The sequence below is a fragment of the Giraffa tippelskirchi genome, chromosome X (assembly GCF_054371585.1).
Source record: "Giraffa tippelskirchi isolate mGirTip1 chromosome X, T2T-mGirTip1v1.2.pri, whole genome shotgun sequence".
Taxonomy (NCBI): domain Eukaryota; kingdom Metazoa; phylum Chordata; class Mammalia; order Artiodactyla; family Giraffidae; genus Giraffa; species Giraffa tippelskirchi.
Genome location: NC_137289.1, coordinates 118,810,001 through 118,821,497, shown reverse-complemented (window position 1 = coordinate 118,821,497; position 11,497 = coordinate 118,810,001). Strand labels below are relative to the sequence as shown.

The 11,497-nt window shown below is 36.7% G+C and overlaps 1 protein-coding gene across 1 annotated transcript; it reads right to left on the bottom strand.

Moving 5' to 3' along the window:
* Positions 1-1,352: 1,352 nt before the first annotated feature.
* LOC145535741 (glycerol kinase-like) lies at positions 1,353-10,964 on the bottom strand. Its single transcript, XM_081564090.1, has 7 exons — positions 10,861-10,964; positions 9,983-10,067; positions 8,995-9,115; positions 8,743-8,886; positions 6,417-6,497; positions 3,364-3,450; positions 1,353-1,537 (listed from the first exon to the last, which is right to left on the bottom strand). Exons 1-7 carry the CDS (start codon positions 10,962-10,964, stop codon positions 1,527-1,529), a joined length of 633 nt encoding a protein of 210 aa, XP_081420216.1. The 3' UTR covers positions 1,353-1,526.
* Positions 10,965-11,497: the final 533 nt, after the last annotated feature.

The window sequence follows — 11,497 nt, the reverse complement described above, 5'->3', positions numbered from 1 at the left end:
CTTGGTTGTGGCTGCAACCCAAGAAGGAAATTCTTGGGTTTACTGGAAGCTTTTTCTATCAATTAAACCATTTTATGTTGTATTAATAATATGTCCATAAGCAGAGATAACTACTTGTCATCTCAAATAGACATTTTAATTTCTCATCAGCAATTTATAACATACTTAGATGGAAAGAGATTCTTGGCTCTTTTTTTCTACTTAAGTTTATAAACTTTTTTTGATATTCCCTCAAAAGGATCCCAAATAGGTCTAAATTTATATCAAAGGAAAAGCAAACTTTATATGGACTAAGTGCTTGTATTTGAAAACAATATTTGCTATAGTATTCCACAGGGGTTTTTTTTTTAGCATATAAAAGTATGGTATAAGAAATTATAGTCACAATAAAGTACATTTTCTTTCATTCACATAGAACATATACTTAAATTTTAAATGTTGGCTCTTCAAGAAAGCTTTTCCTGGGAAATAATATGCATAATTGTTGCCCAAAAATGTATACAGCTGTTTTCCCCAAAATATTTATACACATAGTGGTCCACTTAAGACCAGCCCCATTAGAATCCACTGAATATAATGTGTTCTTAATTTATAAATGGGCTACCCTCAGTATATAAAATATAAACACATGTATGTTACACATACAAAGTAAGAAATATAAAAAGGAGAGATGAAAAGAAAAGGAAGTATTCTTCCCTATAAGATCCTGACAGAAATTCAGTGTAATTAGTGAGAACATGTACTCTTAATTTATAAATGGGCTACCCTCATTATACAAAATATAGAGACATATATGTTATACACAATGTAAAAAATATAAAAAGGAACGAAAAAAAAAAAAAAAAAAAGGAAAGTGTCCTTCCCTATAAGATCCAGATAGCAATTCAGTATAATTAGTGAGACCATGTAAAATACATGAAGAATTTTCAGTTTTGGCAAATACTTTTTAGAAAAATGCCTAAAGAATGAGGGTACGAAATTTCTATTTTAAGAATTTAGTAGAGGCTTCCATTTAAACATTTAGTGAAGATGTTGTGGTCTCCCTAATAAGCAGAGAAGAGGACTTTGGGTAGGGGAGTCTGTTAAAAGGAAGCAAACAAAAAATCACAGATTTTTAGCCAGTTAGTAATAGCCCCTTAATGAAGCGTGTGTAGTGCAGGAATCAAATCCTGGCCCATCAGAATTTGAATATACGTGATGAAAGATTCCAATGGATAGGATCTGAATTCTTCCTAGATCTTACAGGGAATGAGGCAGGAAATGATTGCAAAGGAGGGGGTCAGCCCCAAAGGTGGCTGGTCCAATCTTAACTAGTGCTGTTAAAAAACACACCAAATGTTTCTATAGCATTCTTTCTGCTGCATTTTCTTTATTTCAAGCCACAGGTCTACTTGGAGGATCATGCAGCAAGTGGCTTATAAATAAAATCAGTCTATGAATAGTGTCATCACATTAAGAGACAGAATCACTGGATTCTCTCCATAGGTAAAGAGCTCGCATCTTTGGAATCCATGAGTTGGTAGTATTTACGGCATACCTAAAATGGGACAAAAATCATATATATCAATAATAATCAACATGCAATTTAGGAGTTAAAGCAATGAAGATGATTCGATCATTATTGAGCTAGAAATTCCATATGATTCCTAAATATTGCTTCACAGGTAAAATGCAACAAATATAACTGGGCCAATTTCAAAATTAGCAAATGAACGCTATTGCTAACTGTTTACCAAGACAAGTCATTCCAATTTTTCTCAAATCTCAGCATATGTTACCAAGAGAGATCCTAAAGATGGCAATCATATCTATTTTGGAAGTCTGGGAATTTGGACATTTACTGTATCCTTTAGCTTAGAGATATGTTATATATCCTATTTTTTCAAAGACCAAGCTTTTTCATTCTGTACTGGCATCAAAGGGAAACAGAAGGGGAAAAAATATCGATGAAAACATTCAGCTGCAATGCTATTTTCTTTCCTTTTCCAGACCATCATAATGCAGCCAAAAACAAACAAACAAGCAAAACAAAACAAAAAAAACCTCAGGATAAAGAAAAAAAATAGAACTTTTCCTAAAACAGAATTTAAAAAAATTTAAATTATAGTTCTTCTGGGGAATACTCAGACTCTTCCACCAAACATTCCTGAGAAGCAGAAAGAAAATAAGCATCTGCTAATTCTGTACAGATTTATGTATACAGAAGCCTTTTGTAAGGTGTAAAGCACTAATACCAACATGGTTGTTATGGAAGAAAAAGATTTGAACAAATTTATTATAAACAAGAACACAGAAAAAGGTAAATCTAATTTTAAATTCTCATGCACATAATCATGAAATTTTATCATAATTTAAAAGATAATTTAATGTTCTGCTAATGTAGATAATTTTTATTCCCTTTCTGCTAATGTAAATAACTTTTCATTCCATATTTATATATAGTGCTTTAGTGATGATGCCAAGCTGATTAATGCTTGTCAGACTTCTAAAAACAGATGTTCTCCCATATCAATAAAAAATTTTTACATTTTAAACCCAGGTCATCTTGTAATTAATTAAGAGAAATAATTCAACTCTTTCCCTAATTAAGAAGATTTTTTAAATGTTTCACTTTCTTGGCAACATATGAAGTATGTCATTTCCATTTAGGCCATTAATTTGAAGAAAAACTGAGCTATTATCAGGAACAACTTCCAAAAATGATTATTATATTTAAATTAATGCTGGTTACACAGTGAGTTTTATAATGTACTGAGCAATTTTACTTTTATAAGAATATTCAGAACATGCAAAAGTAATAATTCAGTTTGAATTTCACCCCCAATTTATTTCAGCAATAATTAAAAAAAAATTTCAGTTCACCAATGTATTCTCTTAACTAAAATAAAAGTGACAATACATTTTCCCCAGGTTTAGAGTTTTACAGAAACTCTGCTAACATACTCTGGCCGAAAGTCTTACCAGGATTGAAATATTAAGACTTGTGTAGAAGATTTTCATAAGCATGAAAAACAACTTAGGCACATTTGAAAGCAAATTCAATTGATTTCAAATACTATACATTTCATCTAACACTCTGAACATCCTTTCATTTAAGCATGAACAGTAGTACTTGTGCTTACTGCTGCACTTGCCAGCAGAATGTAGCCCCTCAAAGAAAATCATCTACTAAAAATCAAAGAGAATAAAAGCAGAGTCACAGTCCTTAATTCTGAATTAAATGGTATATTAACTAGACCTTTAATAGATTTTCCAGGTTCCTAAGAACAGGAAGAAGGAAAAATACTGAAAACTTTCTGTTGATTTATACACAAATACATTAACGCTAACTCATATAATTGTCTAATTTAAAGAGGAACTGACCTGAGAGGTACCTTGCTCCGATTAACATTACCACGCTACTCACTATAAAAAAGCCCAAGGGTAGACTACAGAAGATACTAGGGTCACCTGTTGTCATCCGAGTAGGAGGGAATTCCAGTCAAGCAAACCAAAAGAGAGACACATAATTACAATATTTGTGTTAAGAATCACATGATAGCAAAAAAAAAGTTATAAAAATAGTATCAAAGAGTTATTACTTTAAATCAAAACCAGAATCCAAACTGAGGGCTTATGACAGTTAACAAACGATACAGATAGCATGCCACAAATAGCAAGAACATAGAGCATATAGACCAACATAAACCTTCCACTGGCAAAGCCAAAGAAAGCTGAAGGAGAACTTTCTTTTTGGGAGGCTGCTGATTTTAGCTTTCTTGGTTCTTCCCCAAAAGATACTAAGTGAGCAATCCCATTCCCCATCCAGATTAAAATTATAGATCCTTTGGCTATCAGAGAAGAGTTATATTAGTCCAATTCATGAGTTTGAAAATGAATTTCAAACCCTATTGGTTTCATTTTCTTTTTTACACACAGTTGGTATAACAAAATGAACCTGAAAATTAATGTTACTATAATTTAAAAACTAAACTGTATTAATCTACATTTTAAAATATTGTCTGAGAACACAATTGTTTTGATATTTTCTAACCTGATTGAAAACATTTCCTTTAAAGAATAGCTAGATAGATACAGACATAGGCTTTTCTTGAATTTAAACATTATGTATCTTGAACATTTAACAATTTTTGAAGAAAATGTTATTTTGGTGGGTTTGGAGTACAAAGTCATGAAGTCATTACTTATCATAAGCTCTCTCCAAAAAATATTAAATCCCCAATCATTTCTACAACATTTAAAACATATTAAATTGTATGTTAAAAATTCTTTACATTCCATTCAAATATAGTTACCAACAAGAAAATAAATATGAATGCTTCAAAATTGGCAATATGCTTTGGAAATTAAGCTAACATAATATTCTTCCCATAAATTAAAACTATTTAAAGAGGATAAGAGGCCAGGCAGCAATTTGAATAGCCTTATGAGATCATCAAAACAAGATTCTATCTGTACTATTATTACATAGCTTACATTGCATGAAGAACAATCGGCATTTCACTAATTGAATATTGTTATCTGGATTATTATACAGTTTTTGAGACTCTCAAAATGTTGTACATGAGTGCTTTTCATAAATCTACTACAAATTGTTTTTTACACTTTGCCTTAAATACACTGCAGCCTAACTGAAACAAAAATCAAGTTTGAAAAATCGAAAGCTCTCAAAAAATCAAATTATTTTATCATCAATTCTGATGGCAGAAACAAAAGAATCATGTAATTGTCTTTATCCACTTTTTCTTGGCATTTTAAGTTCACTGACAGTAAGGTAAGCAAACAGAGAGAAAATGATAATTGGCTTTGTGGGAACTTGGCGATTAAAATCATATCCTCAACTGCAAGTAAGGAAGAAGTATGTATGGTATCAACATGGAGGCAGATACAGCGAGGGAGGGGAACAGGTTGAATTGTGCCGTTTTATTTATTTATTTGGCCATATAATATTTTTTTGGCCATAAAATAAATAAAATACATTTTATTTATTTATTTTTTGGGAGCATGCGGGATCTTGTTCACTGACCAGGGATGAACCTGTGCCCCATGCATTGGAAGTGTGGAGTCTCAACCACTGGACTGCCAGGGAAGTTTCTGTGCCATTTAAAAAAATACAACTAGTCAAAGAAATCACGGAACTCATTTTCATCAGCTTTTAACTGAGGGCAACCAGAAAATAAATCAGAGTGCACGGCTGTTGCGTCCTTCAAAGCAACTACCACTGTGCTACAAAAAATACCTATGATTGAGAAGTTTAACTGCAAAAGGTCTCAAAACTGCAGACAATCTTAGCAAGAAAGGCTTTGTCACCATCTTAGAAAGAAAGGTGGGTCTCAGAACAAAAGATGTCAAGACAATGGATATTAAGCCTAAAGCTTATTTAGGATAATAAACAAAAGCTTCAAGTAGAAACAGGATGATCCCAGAAGCTTCTCTGAAAAGCTAGATACATTAAAAGTGGTTCTTGGGACTTCCCTGGTGATCCAGTGGCTAAGACTCTGGGCTCCTAATGAAGGGAGCCCAGGTTTGACCCCTAGACAGGGAACTAGACCCCACATGCTGCAACTAAGCACTGGTGCAGCCAATAAATAAATAATTTTTTTAAAAAGTGGTTCTATACTCACTTTGGGGTTGGAAGGCAGGCTATATTTCATTTATAAACTCCTCTCTCTTAAACTATATGCTTCAAAATATTATTGGCCATTGTTTCATTCATTAAATTCCAAATCTTGTATTTAGCAACGGATTACAATATCATGCCCTATTAAAGGTATGTTAAAGGCTGTTTCAATATTAAAGGCAGCTCAGAGCTGTTTACAACTAAATAGTTTATTTATGGTAGATACCTTCCCATCTAAGTGATTAAAAACAAAAGTCCTCTAATTTCTGCCAAGAGCATTTCCCAATTATGACATTTCTAATTTACTATGCTTGGTACTTTTCTTCCTCTTATTTCAATGAATTCTCACAACATACACTCACTAAGGGCTTGGGAGCAGTCTAGGAAATCGTGAAATGTATTATGAAATCAATATAGCTTTTGGTCGGTTCAGGTCATGAAGACAGCCTCCCAAAAAGGCAAAGTCAGTTACGAAGAGAAAAAAAAAAGTTTAGTTGATTTTTTTTTCATTAGGAAGAAACTAGAAATACTTTTACTTTTAAGAAAACTAAGTTATCAATCAAAGTACCAGGAATAAACTAATAAGGAAAGGTATGGCAGGATAGAGATAAGCACATATATCAATCTGATAATTTACATTTTATGTTTAGAACTTTAAGTATTTTCAAAATGTTAGAAACTATGAGCATATGATAATGCTATTCTTCAGAGCAGCCTTGCTAAGTATAAACAGATACTTAAAGAAGCTATTTAACATACTAGGACAAAGTGGCAATAACAAAAAAAACATTTTTACCACTTTCTGAAGACTGAGTTGTAACCCAACCCATTGATTTCATCACAGCTTTCTTCCATGTAGAATAACGAATTTCACTTTCTAGAAATAGAAAGTAGGAAAACCATACATAAGAAAGGCAGTTTACTGAATGTTAGGTGGCAGACTGGACGGGAGGGGAGTCTGGGGGAGAATGGATACATGTATACGTATGGAATCATCTGCCAGGAGACTCCAGTTCGATTCCTGGACTGGGAAGATCCACTGAAGAAGGGATAGGCTACCCACTCCAGTATTCTTGGTTTCCCTGGTGGCTCAGACAGTAAAGAATCCGCCTGCAGTGTGGGAGATCTGGGTTCAATCCCTGGGTTGGGAAGATCCCCTGGAGAAGGGACAGCTACCCACTCCAGTATTCTGGCCTGGAGAATTCCATGGACTGTATAGTCCATGTGGTCACAAAGAGTCGGACACAACTGAGCGACTTTCACTTTCACACGTATGGCTGAGTCGCTTTGCTGTACACCTGAAACTATCAATAACAACTGTTAGTTACTATGCTACTGGGAAGTCGCTCAGTCGTGTCCGACTCTTTGCGACCCCGTGGACTGTAGCCTACCAGGCTCCTCCGTCCATGGGATTCTCCAGGCAAGAATACTGGAGTGGGTTGCCATTTCCTTCTCCAGTGGAACTGCCCGACCCAGGGATCGAACCCAGGTCTCCTGCATTGGAGGCAGACGCTTTAACCTCTGAGCCACCAGGGAAGTCCGTTAGTTACTATACTCCAATAAAAAATAAAAAGTTTTTTAAAAAAGAAAGACAGTTTACTAAGATGTTCTAAGTACTAATATTCACTCATCATTCTTGACAAATTGTTTCACTTATTAAACTGATGTTTGTTACACTGTATTTAACTGACATGGAGCTTTACCAGGACTCCGATCCCAGTATGGCTGCCAAAGACTGCCAGTGACGGCAGAGAGAAGCTTGTGTGGAAGTTGGAGGGAAATTCAGCCTGGTCTGCAAACTGAAGGGAGATGCAGAGACAGGCTACCTGCTAAGACCAGGTCATTCACAAGCAGGTGGTGATGAATTAGAAAGGAGAATCCTATTTGATCTGCCTTCTCTTTGGGGGAAGGCAGAGGACCTTGGAAAGTGAAAGTCGCTCAGTCGTGTCCAACTCTTTGTGACCCCATGCACTGTAGCCCGCCAGGCTCCTCTGTCCATGGAATTCTCCAGGCTGGAATACTGGAGTGGGTAGCTGTTCCCTTCTCCAGGGGATCTTCCCAACCCAAGGATCAAACCCAGGTGTCCCGCATTGCAGGCAGATTTTTTACCATCTGAACCACCACAAAATTCACTATGATACCATTTTATAGACAGCTTTTTAAAAAGGTTTAAAACAAAATTGAATATATAAAACCTGACTTTTGTACACAAACTTAATTACAGGTATTAGAGCTTCCCAGGTGGTGCAGTGGTAAAGAATCCACCTGCCAATGCAGGAGATGCAAGAGACATGGATTTGATCCCTGGGTTGGGAAGATCCCCTGGAGGAGGAACTGACAACCCACTCCAGTATTCTTGCCTGGAGAGTTCATGGACAGAGGAGCCTGGCGGGCTACAGTCTATTGGTCGGTCTTGTGGCTTAGTTTTGTTTGTTGCAACAGTGAGTCAAATATTTAATGCTCATTGATGTAAATTGTTGCTGCTTTTGTCAGGCTAGCCCTGCTGTGCTTAGTTAAAAGTTACCAGAATGGTCCTTAGCCCAGTTAATCCTGTCCTAAAACTGGGCATTGGCACTAAAGATGACCCAATGCAGACATGATGTGTCGGTGGTCTATATATCTCCCTTGTCACTGTCAGAAAAGGTTACACTAACAGGCTATTAATAAAACTGATACTGTGGCACTGTTATCCTTGTACATGAAGAGACTATAAACAGTAGAAGTGAATGGTAAAAAAGTGATTATAGAAGTTTGTTTTTTTTTTTTAATAGGGAACTATTTCTCTTATTCACATTCATTCAAATATGAAGCCAAATATGTTCAGCAGCTGAATATGAAATTACCTTTGCATTTGCAATCTTATTTCATTTCTTGATTTGTGACTAAACCACCAAACTCTCTCTCCCTTTTCACAGTACACCAATCTTCAGTTTTTACAAGTACCCTCACTGAAACAGGTAACTGTGGAGCACAGGGAACTATACTCAATATTATGTAATGACCTATAAGGGAAAAGAATCTGAAAAACATAGTATATATAATTGAATCACTTTGCTGTACTGCTGGAACTAACACAACATTGTATTAGAAATCAACTCTACAATAAAAACAAATAAAAGTACCCTCAGCGTTGATCTGAGGTTCAAATCGCTCCATTGTGACAGCCGACAAGTCCTCAGGCTCCAGACTCCAGACTCCAACCCCTTCTGCAGCTCCTGCAGCCATGGCGGCTCCCAGGGCAGTTGTTTCAGGCATGGACGGCTTCACTGAGGGGAGCGAACAACATCACTATCTTAGCAGTTACATATGCCTGAAAAATCAGTTCTTCCAAAAAAACATGACTATTGGGGTTTGAAGGAATGAGGGTTACTGACCTACTGGAATATACAGAATGTCTGCTTGTAACTGCATAAGGATTTTGTTGTTGGTCATTCCACCGTCTACCTGCAAATGGCTGAGTGGAATTCCACAGTCGCGGTTCATGGCGTCCAAAATCTGAAAAAAAAAAAAAAACCCAGTGCAATGAACATCATCAAAGTACCACACAGTAATATCTCAGAAAATAGCCATCTTCTACTTAAAAATACGCAAAAGCTCCCCAAAGCCTACAGAAGGAAAATTGAGATTTCTTCTAGGTCCTCCTTGATCTGGTTACCACCAACCTTTTCTCTTACCACTCCTCTGTACTCACCTCTATATTCAAGCAAGCCAGACAACTCTATTTTGCACCCTGATTTCCTGCCGTGGTATCTATGTTTGTGCTACTACTCAAATCCTTTGCCTAATATGTGTCGCTCAGCATCCCCTCAACTGTAAAATGCCCAGTGCCCAGCAGCTAACAGGAACTTAGAAAGTAATGACAGCTGGGAAAAGAAAACAAACTTGCATTTATTACATCACAGTTTAGGCAGGCTTAATTTAAAAAAAAAATTGGGGGGGGGGGCTTACTGTGCAGCCCATGGGATCTTAGCTCCCTGACCTGGGATGGAACCCGTGCCCCCTGCAGTGGAAGCATGAAGTCTTAATCACTGGACCGCTAGGGAAGTCCCCAGGCTTAATTTCTGATTATGCTGGGAAGATTGAGGGCAAGAACAGAAGTGGGCAGCAGAGGATGAGATGGTTGGATAGCATCACTGACTCAATGGACATGAGTTTGAGCAAACTCTGGAGATGGTGAAGGACAGGGAAGCCTGGCGTGCTGCAGTCCATGGGGGTCACAAAGAGTCGGACACAACTTAGTGACTGAACAACAAGAACAAGCTTATTAAATTCTCATAAAATTCTAGCATATACATATATATAAAATTGGTTTAGGAATAATAAAGGTGGATTAAGTACAGGAAAAAGGCCCATGTTGATTACCTCTCGAGTTTGGAAACAAACAGCTTCTAATGCAGCAAAAGCAATATGGCATTTATTGGTGAACTGAGTGAGCCCACAGATGATCCTAAAAATACACACAAAGATTTTTAAGATTAGAGCAGAATAAATGAGTCATCAATCGGGAATGTGCTAAATATGGAAAGGTTGAATTTGGTACATAGACGTGTACGGGGTCAGGGGGGGAGCCGAAACTGGGCACAAACATTAAGTAGCTGGCAAAATCCTTATAGTCTACAATGTTGCATCCACATATGAAAAAGTTCATGATCTATCTGAATAGATGACAATAATATAAAACCAAATCAATATTCATTTAGATGATGGCCTTTTGATACATAACTTGCAGGTATCTTGAAGATAAATGATAATAATACTAACATGAATAGGAATATGGCCGGGGCTTATTTTCAGATGACATAACTTCATGGGTTTTTTTTTCTAATATTTATTTATTGATTTGGCTGAACCAGGTCTTAGTTGTGGCAGGTGGGATCTAGAACCTAGGTGCCCTGAACTGGGAGGGAGGGCAGAGTCCCAGCCACTGAACCACCAGGGAAGTCCCTGGAGTTCTTCTTTATGTCATGCCACGGGGCATGCAGTGTAGTATCTTAGTTCCTCAACCAGGGATTGAATCCATGCCTCCTGCAGTGGAAGCGTGGAGTCCTAACCACTGGACAGCCAGGGAAGTCCCAACTTCTTAGAGTTTAAAGGTTCTAAAATTATACTTCCCAAGTATAAAAGATTTCCTCCATATTTCAAAATCATTTGAAAATATAAAACTATTAACCAATAAGTTCTTAGCTAATATAGTAAATAAATCAAGACTGACAAAAGCATACCTTATTTTCAATTCTTACCCTCTTGCACTGGGCTCCCAATAAGGTGCATACAGCCCCGAAAATGCTGGGACGAAATAGCAGCCATAAGAAGTACCTACTTCTTTAGCAAGTTTTTCTAACATTAAAAACAAACGACAACAACAAAAAAAAAACACAAAAAATCATTCTAGTATATACTACTTCTTTCCATCAACAAGCACACGTGTTTAAAAAATTAGGACGGGACTTTTGATTTCCTAATATGCAGTACAGCAAAATGTTGCTAATTGTAGCAGAATACAAGCAGCAAGAAAAGCAAATTTCTCCACATTGAATACCTACCACTAAAATATAACCCAGTCCAAGAATGACAGGAACTGGATTAGTTTTGTTAAGGTATTGTAGCTCATTTCCACTATTTTTAAAAAAATATTTAATTTATTTTCGGATGTGCTGGGTCTTTATTGCTGTGCACAGGCTTTCTCTAGTTGCAACGAGTGGCAGCTGCTCTCTAGACATGGGGCACAGGTTTCTCATCGCCAGTGGCTTCTCTTGTTGTGGAGCACCAACTCTGGGGCATGTGGCCTCAGTAGGAGTGGGGTATGGGCTTAGATGCCCCATGGCATGTGGGATCTTAGTTCCTGGACCAAGGATTGATCCTGTGTCCGGTGCATTG